Source organism: Stenella coeruleoalba (assembly GCF_951394435.1).
Source record: "Stenella coeruleoalba genome assembly, chromosome: 8".
Lineage (NCBI taxonomy): Eukaryota > Metazoa > Chordata > Mammalia > Artiodactyla > Delphinidae > Stenella > Stenella coeruleoalba.
Genome location: NC_137154.1, coordinates 46,763,632 through 46,779,147, shown reverse-complemented (window position 1 = coordinate 46,779,147; position 15,516 = coordinate 46,763,632). Strand labels below are relative to the sequence as shown.

The 15,516-nt window shown below is 55.7% G+C and overlaps 1 protein-coding gene across 2 annotated transcripts in view; it reads right to left on the bottom strand.

Annotated features, from left to right (window-relative positions):
• Positions 1-11,002, bottom strand: part of LMO1 (LIM domain only 1) — a 40,183-nt gene extending 29,181 nt beyond the window's left edge. Inside the window, exons 1-2 of one of the 2 annotated variants that reach the window (XM_079928788.1) lie at positions 10,869-10,957; positions 6,146-6,405 (exon numbers count right to left, since the gene is read on the bottom strand). In XM_079928788.1, the coding sequence (XP_079784914.1) occupies positions 6,146-6,170 (25 nt within the window). In that variant the 5' untranslated portion in view covers positions 6,171-6,405; positions 10,869-10,957. Of the gene's footprint in view, positions 1-6,145; positions 6,406-10,868 lie in introns of both variants that reach the window. The other variant, XM_079928789.1, reaches the window with a different exon arrangement.
• Positions 11,003-15,516: the final 4,514 nt, after the last annotated feature.

The window sequence follows — 15,516 nt, the reverse complement described above, 5'->3', positions numbered from 1 at the left end:
CTTGAGTACAGACCTACCAGGAAAACTCACACTAGCAGCACCACGAAATGTTCAGCCTGAGGGGGGAAGGATGCCCTGTGTGCCTCAGTGTCTTTCAACTCCAGGTAAGGCAGGCAGGCAGCAAGGGCTACAGGCCACATGCACCTCTGGGGCTTCTCCAGTCCGTGAAGGCTCAGGCCACGTTAGCAACCATCAACGCCCGCCAGGAGGATCTACATCTGAGGACGGAACCGTGAGCCCTGAGCTGTCAGTAGGGCCGGGAGTAGGATGCCCAGACACATGGCCTTGGTCCAACTGACATTTCTCCTCATCGGAGATTTCTACCATTCAGCCTTATCATGTTTTGGGTACAGGCAGAGGGCATGGAAGCCGGGCATGGAACACTGAAAGATGCAGAAGCTCTGGGCTCTAACTCCCTACATAACCCTGGGCAACTCTCTTGCCCACTTTGAGCCCCAACCATGCCATATAAATGGAAGGGCTTGCAGAGAGCGATTTTAGAGCCTTCTTCCCATGGTGCTACCCTCCTTGGAAATCTGGACAGTGGTGAGTAGTGAGTCTACCCTGCTTCCTGGACAGTGGCGACTGATGGCCATTAGGGATAAACTAGAAGAAGGAAGGTTAGGACCCAGTGCCTGGCAGTGAGCAAGGCACTGAACTGGGCACAGGACTATTTCAGATCATACTGTGGCTGTGTAGAGAGCACTGTCACTTCACACACGCACGAGGCTTCCTGGTTTATCGAGGGTGTACGTGGACATTATCTCATTTAATCCTAATAGCAATCGTGCCGGTTAGATGTGGTCATTCTCACTGTAGAGATGAGAAGGCATAGAGGCAAAGCAATCTCAACATTGGGTGGGCACAGGACACAGAACTACAGTGGATGTGCTGGACCCGCACAGTTTAGCACTACAGTAGCTAAACCAGTCCCAGTCCCATGGTACTTGCCACACTGGGGTACCCAGGTGCTTTTTTCTACTTTGTCCCCTAACTCCTTCCAAACTTCCTAATGTGTCTGATCGGGGCTCCTGGGAGGCCCTCTGGCCCCTGGAGATGGACCCCAACTACAGCTTTGGTCTCCTGGCTACATGCGGGCAGCTCTGCCCTGTGTCGATGCAGCTCTGGAGGGGGCCTGCATCTGCTGAGAACCCCAACCTGGCTTGGGTCACTCCCCCATCAGCCTCTCGATCTCTGTCTTCTGCTCAGAAGGCCCAGCCAGGACTACTTCCCAGGTCCAGCAGCCTTGCCTGCCCCAGCAGTGCAGCTGCACTGAGGCTAAACCTTGTGTCTCCTTCGGCCACAGAAGGTCGGCCGCCAATGCTTGCTGGCAATCGTCCATCTGTTCCAAGGGGGAGAGACCGAAATAGACCTCCCCTTGGTCCTACTCTCAGATAGGGCCTGCTGAGTGGTTCCTTAAATGGAAGTGGGTGGGGCAGCCGCCCCATCTGACTCTGGGACCGGGAGTGGGGTAGGAAATCAATTCTCAGGAGGGGTGAGAGGCAGGCCCCGGCTCTAGGAAAATGAACATTTCCATGTGCTAAAAGCATCATTGTGGGACGAGAGAGAGAGAGAGGGAGGGAGGGAGAGAGAGAGAGAGAGAGAGAGAGAGAGAGAGAGAGAGAGAGAGAGAGAGTGAGTTCCTATGGCCACAGAGGCCAAGTGAGTGGCCAGGCCAGCACTGAGCCCCGGCACGCAAAGGGTGAAGCTTTTAGGCGAGCAGCGGCCAGTGATCTCAGCTTCCCCCAGTCCTAATGCTCCCAAAAGGCTCTCTCCCACTCCCTGTAATTGGGCATCAGTAGTTAATGCAGTATTGACTGCATTACACGCTCCCGTGCCTCCCCTTGCTAATGCCAATTGCATCACCTTGTACAGTCACTGGCTTGCTTAGCCAATAGCCGTTAAAAGCAATCCAAATCATGAATCATATGGGAAACTTTTAGCAAGACACTGCCATCCGAGGAGACAATTTACAGTTGAGTTAATCTGGGTACATTAGCAAGACACGGATTCTGGACGACAGACCAATTTATGTTGTTTCCCTGTCCTCCCCCCGCCCCCCCCCCCCGACCCTTAGTGCTCTGCGTGGGCAGATGAATGGAAGAGCAGGGAACAGACAGAAGCACCTGCTTTTTTACCCCAGGCTCTGGGAGCGGGTTGGGGAGACCCATCTTCACAGGCTCCCTGCCTGGCTGAGTTGAGGCAGGAAGGGGACACGGCTGTACGTGCTGCTCAGGTTCTGTGATGCCTTGCTTCCCTGTAGTGAGGAGGCGGCTGCAGCCCGGGCTGGCCTGGTAGGTGCAGATGGAGACCTTCCTCTTCTAGGCATACAGTGGGTGCCAGGCCTGGTCCCTACCCTGCCAACCTCACAAGGCCTTTACCAGCCCTCAGCAGGCAGCAGTGCCCACTGGGCTCTGCCGTCCTGCTGATGGGCTGGGATCTGTAGTGTGGAACAGCATCAGGGCCCACTCCCTGCCTTCCCCCCAGGGCTGTGGAGGGGTCCTGGCCACAGGAGAGGCCGCCAGTACCCTCTGTGGCCCAGAGCACGACGGGATATTCTGGGAGGTCCCGCTGGTCAGTACCCAAGCACAGCTGAGAGCCTGCCCTCGCGGATCAACTGAGTCAGCTGTGGACGCTGCACTCACAGTAGTCGCTAACAACTGAAGGTGCACTGTCTGGTCCTCCTCAGCCCAGCTCCAATACCTTTAGGTGTTTTTAACTTATTAAAAATGCCCTAGGAATTAGGTCTGATGTTTAGTTCCACAGCCTGCCTGCTGCTTCCTGTGGTCACCCCAGCCCTCCTGCTGGGCCTCTGCAGAGGCAGCTTACACCCAGACCTACCCTTCTGCAGCACGCATCTAGGGACACCCCTTGGGGGTGCCCTTGGCATCCTCCCCTGTCCCTCACAACCCAAGGCTCTCACAGTTCTTGGGGCTGCTCAGACCCTCTGCTGCCTGCCCCTGCTCAAGGGCCTTTTCTCCTACAGCGTGAGGGCTAATTTGACTCTCAGGACTCAGGGCTGTAACTCCCCTTGCTCCCCTGGGGCTGCAAACCTCCCCGGAGAGCCCACAGCCTGGTGCCAGCCCAAGAGCAGGTGCCAGGGGAAGAAGGGCTGTTTCTCCATGAAAGTTGGAGCTGGGCTTCCGTTGCTGACAGGCAGGCCCGACGGCATGTAGAAAGGCAGGACCCTGAGTTCCAGTAAAGTGGAGCTGCCTAGGCCAAGAGCAAGCATCCGAATGAAAGCAATTAATCTTAAAACCTGAAGTTTAACCGTTTGCAAAACAGATCTCTCCTCTCTGTGGTGGCCCTTCGCTGCTCGACCTAATGGATTACTTTATTAATAATGCACTGTGCTTAAAAGCAAAAAAAAAAAAAAAAAAAATTTTTTTCTGACAATTCAATACTTCAGAAAGTCTCTTAAACCCGTTGCTACGGCAAAGCGATTGATATTTTATTATCTTTCAGAAGTGCAACATGAAAGCCCTGCAGCCCAGCAGAGCAGGAGCTTTGGTCCTCAGCAGCTGGCGGACCTGACTTCAACCAGAGGAGCCCCGGCCTCTTCCGACAAGATGCTGTCAGGTGGAGAAAAGGCATTGGGGGTGGTTAATAGGAGCCTGAGTTCACGCTGCAGCCAGACAAAGGGTGCAGTCCGCAGCCCTGAGGAACACACCCCTTGGGGGCCCTGGGGACCAGTGCTGACTCCCAGCCCAGACGGCCACCTGCTGGGAGGGCGTAAGTGCAAGGAAGGATTTAGGCAGCAGGTGTGGGGGGAGGGTGAGTATATCCAGAGCCTTTCTCCCTCCCCCCAACTGAAGGTACCACCTTCAAGGTTTCCTGGAACCAGGAGATGCTAGACTCACTCCAGTGGGGAGTGGAGGGTGGATTTTATGAGCAGAAAGGTTGCTTTTGGAAGACAGCTCTAGGCTGAGCAGGACAAGGAGCAAATGGCTCCTCAGGGCCTAAGCCAGCCTTCTTCCTTGTGCTGTGATGTGTCCCAGAGCTCAGTGGCAGCAACAGTACAGAGCACCATATGGTTTAGACTGGACAGGGTGGGGGACTTGTGGGGCAACGCGAGCTCTCCTCCACAGGTCTGGTGAAGACTAGGGAAAATACATATGCCCAGGGTGTAGGCAGGAGATGGGCTAAAATGATCTCCAGAGAGCCATTCCCATTCAGGGCTCATCTGGAAACCTTTAGTATCACAAAGCCCGGGGCACTCTGGGCCTGCACAGAGTGCAAGACCCGAGGTGGTGGTGGTGGCGTCGTCTTATTGGCGGGAGACCAGTCTCCCTGCCTGAGGCCGCCCATGTATAGGGCCTGGGTCTTCTGGGTTTCTGGCTTGGGCCTGGGGAGCCAAGCATGCTAAACAATCTCTGCTAAAGACATACCCTGATTTCCACATGCTCCCCAGGGTGGGAGTTCCTCCAAACACCACGGAAGGACCCTCTGCCCTGGCTCCTCATTCTACCAAGAGGGAAAGTGAAGAGATGGGCATGACTGGTCCGAGATTACACAGGGAGTTAGTGGAGAAAGGAGCTAAATCAAGGTCTCCTCCCTCCTTATCTGGCCTGACCCCAGACCCCTTCTTCTCTCTTTCAATCTGTACACAACTGCACCAGCCCAGCCCTCTGATGGCCCACATGGGGCTCCAGGGGAGGGGTCCATGAAGAGAGAAAAGCATAAGGAGATGAATGTCACACCCCAGCCAGACCCTGGACAATGGATTCTTTTGGCCAGAGCATTTAGTTCCCCCTCCCTCTCTTTCCACACTCACACTGAGAAATGGCCTTGAGGGCCACAGAGCTCCCGCACATGCCACCCCCAGGCCAGATATTTTAAATGTCCCTCCCTGCTGGAGGTCTCAGAAGGTGGGAGGGGAGGCTAGGGGCATCAGCACATGATGGCAGCAAAGTGAACATCCTGTGTGACCTTAAGTCACTTAACTTCAGATTTTCACCAAGTGACCACGTCAGTAACACCACTGACCTGGAGAGCAAGAGAGCACAGACCTCTACTACTCACTAGCGGAGGTCAGAAGATGTCACTCTAAGAGGATTTCCGCTGACTCACGGAAAACCCACCTTCTCAGTTCCTTACCAGTAGAACCCAGGTGATGGCGTGGATGCTAACAATTACATTCACATCTCCCTCCCGACAACACTAACAAACTTAACAAACCAGGTAACCCTCCCCTACAGGGCAGGAGGGCCTGGGACAGCCAGGGGATGGCCACTCTTGACCCTGAGGGCTGCCCTTGGGTCACAGGGCACTCCTGGTTTTACCCTCAAGGGGACTGGGTTCTCCAACCTCTCCTGCACATACCAGGACAATTACTGCAGGGCACTCCCAGTCAGGAAGGCTTTGGGGTGTGTGGGACCACCATGGGTCCCTCTGTTCTGACCTCTCGGGCGCAGCGAGGCTCTTGACCAGGGCACGTCCATGCCGCTCCTGCACTCGTGCTACTGGCCAGGAGCGGGACACTTTCTTCCTCTGGGCCAAACTCCTGCCTCCGATTTCAAGAGACAGTGAGAATCACACTGGGAGACAGTGGGAATCACTGGAGGCAACCCTTTTTCTCACCAAGCTTTCGGGCAGCTGTCTCCCCGAGGGTCCGGCCGGCCTTTCCCCTCGCCTGCCGGGCACCCGGCGGCCACCGTCTTTCCGCGCGCCCGCTCGCCGCAAGCTCTGGAGTCCGATTTCCCGAAGCCACTGATTTGCTCGGCGCTCAGCGCCTCTCGGGTTACGCGGGCGGCGCGAGGCTGATGGCTGCGGTGAGAGGAGCAGCCGCAAAGACGAAAACGCTCTACGTGAAACCACTGCTGCGCCGAGATCGGAGGGCAGCCGGAGCCTCCACGCGGCCCCGCAGAGCATCGCACGGCCGGCGCACAGCTCGCCCTCCCGCGGTTCGGTCCGGCCTGTCCCGGCCCCGGGGCCGCGCAGCCCGGGGCTCCCTCATCTCCCCACGCCAGTCCCACTCGGTCCTCCCCCCGCCCCAGGCTCCAGCCCCAGCGCCCTGCGGACCGCCCGCCCAGCAAGCGCGGCACAGCCCGGTGTGTGGGCGCCGGTGTCCTGGCGTGTGTGTTCCCGCGCGCCGCGGCGGAGGGCGCGGGTGTGCGGGGAGTCGGGACCCCCGCCCGCCACCTACCGTCCTCCTTGTCCAGCACCATCATCTCGGGCGCTCCGTGTCCAGCCGCAGCTCGGCTCGGCCGGGAGAAGGGCGCCGGCTCCGGGCGCGCTTCGGCGGGGCGGCCGGTCCTCGGGCAGCGAGCGGGCTCTAATTACCCGCTTGCCCGGCTCTTAACCTAGATTGCACTCAGCTAGAATTACATTCAGGAGTGAAGCACTTCGCAGATACAAAAGCAGTCTCACCTACTTTTGTGCCTCAGAATTGCAAGGAACTATGAACTGCAATTTAGAGAGAGAGAAGGAGAGGGAGAGAGAAGGGGGAAGAGAGGATCAGAGCCGTTTCTTTGATTCTCACCTTCTAAATGGCTCAATTTGCCCAGTATAATCTGTCTTAATGTAATTGCATTTGATAGCTCATAACCCTGGCTCTGGCAACGACACAGCTTTCAGCCTCATAAAGTGTTTTCCCCTCGGATTTAATCTGAATCTCAATCTAAAATTATATTCAAAGAGATGGGGGAATCTCGGCGGCCGTCTCCCGCTGCCTTTCTCCCTCAACATATGAGGTTTGCACTCCTGCTACTGAATAAATGCACACATTTCCCGAGGCCCCCCTCCCTCGCGGGTTAATGGGGAGTGGAGACGCGCGTCTGCCCGGCTCCGCAGCGCCGCCTGGAGGCCTGTCGGCCCCAACTCGGCGTGCGGCTCTGCTCAGGACCCAGGGTCCTCATTCCCAGTAACTGCCTGGTGGACCACACCTGTCTGTCACTCCCAGCCCCTCAGCCTTGATTTTGCCCCCCTCCCACAGGGCAATGTTTCTCTGACCTCGTGCCCTCCCTTCCTACTTCCTCTTCCCCAGGTTTCTGGGTGCTTCCTGGATTGTTTGGTAAAATTAACCCTCTGCAGGGCACAAATTTTCCCACTGTGTGTCTTACAGCACCACCTTTACCCCAGAAGCCCCTCCCAAGAGCATCCTGATTCCATAGAGAATGGGATCCTGTCTCAAATTCTCTCTGAGCAAGCACAGCATGGCCTTAAAGGTTTTCTTTTCATTCCACAACTATTTATTGAGCATATACTATGCACCAAGCACTATTTTAAGGCCCTGGGGATATAGCAGTGAAAACAAAGATTCCTGCTATTGCAGAGTTGACAATTCTTGCTCTGTAACTCAGGAGGCAGGAAGGGAGACAGTGTTCATCTCCTCTCCCTCTGAACCCTGCTTCTCTCCCAGAGCCCTGGGTCTGGTGCCCAGGCTGCCTACTCCAGGAAGGCCTCTCTTCAATATCAAGAGCATTATTTCCTTGACAGTACAGAGTTCCAGGATGGCATGAAAATCTTAATGGCTTTTCTCCACACAGATGTGTCAGAGGCTCATCCCCACAGTCTCTTCTGAGGACTAGACCCAGGCAAGGAGAAGGAAGCTGGAGTCCCTGGAGGGGCAAAGGGCCACCAGTTGAGACTTCATCCCATCTCTGCCTATTACCAACAGTGGACCTTAGCAAGTCATTTTCTCTCCCCAGGCCTCAGTTTCCCTGTTTGTGAAGTGGGAGACCTGCTCTGCTATCTCCAAGGTTGCTGCGGGGATCAGAGGAGATAATGCATGTGAATGTGCTTTGTGAACTGTGGCACCCCAGACAACGGAAGGGGACGTAGTGGGTACAAAGGAGACTTGGAGGCCAGGTCATGCCCCTTAAGCCCTGGGAGGCCCCAGTGCAGGGTGCTTGACTGGGGAGGGGGAGGGGGGAGTGGTACTGCAGTCTATGGTCCTCTATCGTAGGCAGCAAAGTCAAGCTTTGAGAAAACAGAAGAGAGGCTGCTTCTAATGAGCTGCTTCCTCCGCAGCTCAGAGAGTTTCGCTTTCCCCTTCATCTTGAATACTTAATCCTAATAGTCCTTGAGTATATTTGATGTTAAATATATCATTTTGCTCAGACTCACCATCCCTCAGGACTGCGAGCTTGATCTCTCCCCTGTCACTGCAGCTGAACTGCACCCTGAGGGTCTGAGGGAGGCTTTGGCACTGCTGCCGCGGGCACATTTAGTGGCAGCCCCTCACCCCAGCCTGAGTGAGGGGGCCAGACAGTGTAGCAAGCACAGGGCCTGACAGGCTGGCAAGGGGTAGCTTCTTGCTGTAGACACCTCTGTGCTACCTGGAGGTATTCACTCCACAAGGGCTGCAGCCCTACTCCTGACCTCCAGGGCTGCTTCTCCTGACTTTCAGGGTCTGGCCCTGACCCACACACCTGGGCTCCATCAGCTGGGGCCACTTGCTCACTCTTTCATCCACGTGTTGTGCTCAGGACTCCGTCCCAACACCAGCTCTCCCCAGCCCCCAGGGTGCCCAGTTAGCAGCCACCCAGCCAGCCTCCCTCTAGGGAGTCAGAGGCCTTGCATGCCACCCCAGGGACTGGTGCAGTCTTGGGGTACTGAGCAGGGGATCGGTGCTGTGTGTGAAGGGCTGGCTGCTGTGCCCACAGGCAGCTCTCTCTGCAGCCCCAGTGGTGAGCACTGAGTCCCCACACTCAGTCCCCTTCTCCGTTCTGGAGAAGGGCCTCTGCAGAGGCCTTCTGCTTCACAGAGCTACCCGGCAAGCCTTGGACAGTCTGGGTGACTTGAGCTCCCAGCCAGGAAGAGGCCTGCTGGGTTTACAAACCCAGACACGAGCCTGGCTCATCCAGCGGCCTCCCTCTCAGCTTATGGGTAACTGCTGTGCAGGCAGGTAACTCCCACGCCCATGCTCACTCCTACGCCTCCAGGTCCAGGGACACGCCCACAACACCAGGGTGCAGTCCTCGGATCCCCTGGGGCTGGGGGAGGTTGTCTGCACCTGACACATTCCACAGGTGATGAGCATATACTCTCACTTCCATACTGCCAAGAGTGCTCCAAAATGCCCTTGAAATGCCTCTGGGGACGGCAGGGGGAGGCCATTTGATCAGTCCCCTAGGTTACGGTGAGGGAAGAGGGGGTGCTCCTGGCTGCTTTACAAAGTTTTGGGCAGGTCCTAGCAGTTTGTCTTGTACCTGGCAGTAAAGTCCTGAGGAAGGATTCCTGCATCGGGGTTGGGGGTTGGGGGGGAGGTTGGAGACTTGGTGCCCGAGGGCCCAGGCAGACCAGATATTCCAGAACCCTTCAGTAGAGCCTGTCAGATGTGCCTCAGCCTGAGGGCCCTGCTCCCAACACAGTGCAGCTGTCTCTAAGATGGGGTTACAAGCTGGCCTCACAGGTGACACTCAAAGGGGTATTTGGAGTGACAAAGGCCATTTCCCTGTGGCCGCCACAGTTGACTGGACAGGGTGAATCTACAGACTTTGCAGAACAATCAGGATACCTGCTGGCCAAGTTCAGATGCCCTGCCCTGCCCTGCCCCCGACTCACACAAAAGCAGCCCATGCACAGAGCTTTGCAACCAACTAGAGTGGAGAAGTACGCGGTTGGCAAACTTTTCCTCTTTGGGTTTCTGGAGGCCCTGGACAGGCCTTCTAGGAAGCTGCAGTTATAACTTATTAGGCTTTGTGGGTGCCTAGGCAGAATCTGCACTCCAGAAAACAAGTCTCTCCACTCACTTGATGAAGTCCAATCCACCCCTGCACAACAGCCCAGAGAAGGCTGTCGATATAGGCTGTCGACCAAATGTCCTAGTTTGCCCTGGGGCTGAGGGGTTTCCAGGATCCAGGACTGTCAGTGTTAAAACAGGGACGGTCCTGGGCAAACCAGGACAGTTAATCACCCTAGTGGGATGTGGTAGGGTGGGACAAGGGACTAGTGGGGCCGGAGAGAAAGGCCAGGCAGCCAGACCCTTCCCTGCAGACCAGCAGCTGCCTCCCACCCCCAAATTTCCCAGCCTCCTGCCTCAGGGCTCCATCTCCTGGGCACCAAATAACTGCCCTAGCAACTGGCAGTGCTCCTTGGGCCAGCAGCACTGTGAGCCCTCCTGAGAGACTGGCAGTTAGAATGGGAAGGGTGCAAGCTGGATCCAGGGGTGGTCCAGATTTTGGGAGAGCCAAGCTTCCTTATGCAACTGGGGCGGGGGGCGGTTAAGAAAGGAACAGTAGATCACTAATACAAATTACAACAGAAGGACTCTGAAGCTTATAATTCATTAGCTTCAAGGTGAATCCGGCCCTGATATCTTGGATATATGGCCCATCCACGGGCCCTAGCCAGCGGAGCACCTCCCAACACGCTGGACTGGGGGAGCTGATGGTGAGCGTCCTCCCCAGCCCTGCCAGGGATGAAGCAATGTCACCCATCCCGCAGCTATGAAGTTCCAGACCGGAAGGGACCCCAGGACAGTGCCGGGTTCTCTGGGCATCCCCCTGGGGGAGCCGTTCTGCAGTCGGTGCAGAAGGGGGAGGGCGTGCAGATACCCAAGTGGGAGGCGGGGAGACTGGGGCCAGCGGGCACTGCGGGGAAGCCCGCGGCGCGGATCGGAGAGGCGCTCCTGTGTCTGCGAGGCGACAAGAGCCAGTGAGAAAGTTCCCGGCCCGAGCGTGCGGGGCTGGCGGGCTCGGGGTGGCCCGTGTGACTTCCTAATCCCCCTGAGAAGCCTCGGGGGCTGAGCCCAGCACCCCGACACACACCCGCGCGCACCTCCACCGCCCGGCTTCCAGGAAGCAGCCCAGCGGCCCGAGGCAGCCGGGAGCCGGGGGCGCTGCCGCCGCCGCCGCGCGGGGTGGCCTCGGCCGGGCCCGCGCCGCCGCCCCCACCCTGCGGCCCGCGGGTCCCCGGGCACCTACCGTCCTCCTGGTCCAACACCATGGTTCCCCCCCCGGGCCGAGGACGCGGAGGGGCGGGCGGCTCGGACTCCGCCGCCGCCCGCCTGCGCTGCTCCAGTCGGCCCCGCGCGGGCTCCGCGCCCGGCTAGCGCTGCCGCGGACGGGGGCGGGCGGACGGGGGCGGACGGACGGGCGCCGGGAGCTGAGCCCAGCGGACAGGGAGCTCGCGCGGGCGGGCGCAACCCGGGGGCGGGGCGGGGCGGGGCGGGGCTGGGCTGGGGCGCATCAGCCGCGCCGGGATCGCCGAGCGGATCCGGCAGCCGCTGCCCGAGCCGGGCCGCCGCCGCCGCCGCCGCCGCGCGCCCTTCACTGCGCGCTGGCAGCGCTCGCGCAGCCGAGTGAAGCCTGCGTTTCCCAGGGCCCCTCAGATTCCCCTGTTAATTAAATCAATTCATTATGCTCAGATCTGATTAGCGGCCCTTCCCCCCTTTGAATCAATTATTCAATACACAAACATAATTGCTTGGGCCAGAGGTGCACGCCATTAGCTTATTTAACTCCAAGGACACTAATTACCCGCAGGGCACGGGAACTTTTCTCATTAATTCTGACAAAACACAAAAGCACAGCCAGAGTGTGTGCGTGTGAGGACTCTGTGTGTGTGTGTGTGTGTGTGTGTGTGATCACATGCCGGAGTGTGGGCTGTGTGGGGTGGTGAGCCACTGTGTGAGCTTCAGCTGGGACTTGGGGGTGGCGGAATGTGTGTGATTTCGGGTGGGAGTGTGTGGGGTGTCGTTTTGAGTCTGTGACCCTGTCCTCGTGAGTGTGGGACTCTAAGTGTGCGACTGTCAGTGCATCGGGCTGGGTGTGGCTCTGAGTCTGGGGACTGAGGGCGAGGGTCCGAGCCCCAACGCAGGAATGTATGAGATTGTGCGAGTGCTTCTGTGTGTGGCTGTGAATGTGACTCCCTGGCTACTGTGGTAGGCACCCATCCCCTTTCTTTTTCGCCTAATTGCCTGGCCATTGCCCACTGCACGCTCAGACCCACAAGGGCAAGTGCAGACCACACAAGAGAAACCGCAAGAATCAGGAGGCGGTGCCCAGGTTGGGGCAGTGTCCCCCTCCCCCCATCACCGGTTTGTGCACCGACTGGACTATGCTCCCCTCCCCCCAGTTATAAACCTCAGGTTCCCATCATCCCCTTCCCCCGCCCTCTCACTGCACATCCCTATACTTCCCCCATTCTCCAGCGTTTATTCCAAAGCCCTCCTGAGGCCCAGCTCGCCCCCTTCCATTTCCACAAGTGCCTGATATCTAGGCACACTCCCCCACTCAATTCCACAAACCTTACTTCTTTGCCTCCTGTCTGTAAGGTTGAACGGAGGGTGTGCCTATGGTCGACCAACTTCTCCACATTTTACCTCCCAGGAAATCTCTATTGAGAGAGAGCCAGTGAGAGAGCCCACAGAGGCAGGGACACAGAGGGTAATTGATTCCCCCAAATTAGGTTTCTGCTTTCTAAAGACCGGTATTGTTCCTGTTCTCAATGTGCACAGAGGTATTGAAGATTTCCTTTTTGTTTCCTCAGGCAATGAATGAGCTTAATCCATTTGGCTTTATAAAATCAGGAAACTAATATTCGCTCCTTCCATAGCCGCTTTTTTAAAAATTTAATTGGTGGGGGAGGCACAGCTTGTCACCCTTATGCTGTCCCCAAGCCCCCACTTATCAAAACACATTCTGATCGAGGGGTGGAGAGAGGGCTGGGGGGAAGGGAGGGCTCATCCTGATTCCTTCTGCCCTCCTCCATCCTTGCCCATGGACCCACATAGTTCATATTGGGAAAAGTTTGTGAAATGACTGAATTAATCATATTCAGTTCAGTAAAGAAAAGCAGACTGTTCAGAGGTGCTCTTCAGGATATTCTCCCACATCTGCTGCTCTCGGTCTCCCATGAGCACTGAACATGGCCTTGCCATGACTGGGTCTGGCAAATCCTCATCCTCACCATCCAGCACAAGCTGCTAGAGTCATCTTCCTGGTGCCAAGCCCTGAGCCTGCTACTCTCCTGCTCAAGGTACCAAAATGTTCATTGCAGCTCTATTTACAATAGCCCAGAGATGGAAGCAACCTAAGTGTCCATCATCGGATGAATGGATAAAGAAGATGCGGCACATATATACAATGGAATATTACTCAGCCATAAAAAGGAACGAAATTGAGCTATTTGTAATGAGGTGGATAGATCCAGAGTCTGTCATACAGAGTGACGTAAGTCAGAAAGAGAAAGACAAATACCGTATGCTAACACATATATACGGAATTTAAGAAAAAAAAGTCATGAAGGACCTAGGGGTAAGACAGGAATAAAGACACAGACTTACTAGAGAATGGACTTGAGGATATGGGGAGGGGGAAGGGTAAGCTGTGACAAAGCGAGAGAGAGGCACGGACATATATACACTACCAAACGTAAGGTAGATAGCTAGTGGGAAGCAGCCGCATGGCACAGGGAGATCAGCTCGGTGCTTTGTGACCGCCTGGAGGGGTGGGAGGGAGGAAGATGCAAGAGGGAAGAGATATGGGAACATATGTATATGTATAACTGATTCACTTTGTTATAAAGCAGAAACAAAAAATAAAATTAAAAAAAAAAGAAGCTTCCATGGCTCCCCTTTGTCCATAAAACAAAGCCCTAACTACTTATCCTATCATTTCAGGCCCTTCGGGAGATCTGGGGAAGCCTTTGTAACCACCACTGCCCTTCACTTCAATTCAATTGCTATCTATTGATCTCCAACAACAATCCCACACTCCAGCCCCTCTGGACTGCTTTACTGTAATTGAACACACCCTGCAGGTTCTTGCTCTAGTGATTCTTCTCATGGCATCCCTCTGCTTAGAAAGCCCTTGCCCACCTCTCAAAGCCCTCTAAGGAAACCTCTCCCCTACGTTTCTCTAAGTGGGTGTCTCTATGTGAAGTCTGGATGACTGAGTGGTATGTGGATTATTCCATTGAGCCCTGGAGTATAAGGTCAGCCCTTGAGGGCAGAGTTTCAGCTCTCCTCTGGAGTGGAACGACAGATATCATATGAAGAGTCTACACTGGGTCACTGGAGAAAATGTGATCTGCAGAAGCAGGGGAAGGATTCAGATATAAGAATGGAGGCTCAGAAGGAGGGAACCTTGGGTACCATCTTTCCTCCCTCCCCAGGATCTCAGATGGCATGGGACCAGAACCCAGTTGCACGCTTCCTCTGGATCTAATATTTGGATCTCCATGCTTCTCTGTGTTGCTGGGCATGGCCACTGCCTGGATTGGTGCCGGCTGTTCCTGGCACTAGGGCATCTGGCCAACAGGACAAGAGGGGGCTGAAATTCTGCCCTCTCTCTGCTCTCCAAGCCATGTGCTTGACATGGGCTGTACCCACCAAAAGAGGGTACTTTTTGCTAGTTTGCACAGAAGCACTATGTGGACTCGCGTGGCCCCGGAATTGAGTGATCTGCTTGGCCAGATCTGACACTCAAGGAGGCCGGCCTGAAGGGTTGAGCACCCAGCCTCCTCTGCCCCCACCCTCACTCACACCAAGGGCCTGTGTGAGCTCTTAGAAGACCAGCCTCCTGGTTTTCATAGAGGAAGAGAAAATTCAGAGAGTTTAACCATAATGGGTGGTCAGGGATACTGAAACAGATGCCCAGCCCATCTTTGAATTTATATGGGCCCCAAGCACTGGTGAAGGACACTGAACTCAGTCCATCCCTGAGATTCAGACATGGACAGACCTACTGTAAGGATCAAGGTCCCCAGCAGAAACCACGCTGGAGGAGAGACAGTGAGCTTCCTGAAAGGAGATCCTCATGGGCACCTAGACTGAGTAGAAAGGCCTGGAGTTTGGAGGGGCAACAATTCCAGGTATGGTGCAAAGCTAGGCCTGACCCACTTCCACCCGGCACTCCCATAGGAAGTGGGCAGTGGTGCAGATGAGGAAGCATATCACTAACGGCTTTACTATTGAAGCCTCCTCTGAAAGAGCTGGTCACTAGGAACAAAAGGTAACTGTAGAGAGGGACAAGAGCAACTGGGTCAGCAGCTCGGTGGCATTGGTGGCAGCACATGCATGCAATGGACGACAAGATGGCAAGAGTATTGGGAAGCAGCTCTCTCGTTATATGGGAGGCATCTGTATCCCTAGCCCATCAATCCTACCTCCCAACCCTGGGACTGTTAGAGAGAAAATGGCTTTATCCAGAACTCCAAATCTGATAGTGTCCAGAGGGCACTTGGATAACACATGTAAGCATTCCTAGAAGGCCTTACACCTTTTTGGAGAGGAGGATCCAGAAGAAGAGAATCAGAGCATGAGAATTTCGGGCTAATTGTTGTGAATGTGTAAGATCTGGTACCCGGCATATGTATGGGCTCCATATTCCAACCTGCTTTAGCTATGTGACTGGCATGAAGGGAGAGGCTGTGGGAGCAGGAATGGGCCGGAACAGCCCCGACTGCCAGCTTTGCCTGATGGCAGTGCAGATCAGCAGGACACGAAAGGGCATCATTAACATCAGGCCAACCAAAGGCTTTGTTCCCACGGCCCCTCGCTCCCCGGAAGGTCTCCTGAAGCCACACATGCTCGCCCATGCTCCTGAACTTCTGTTTCATTTCTCTTCT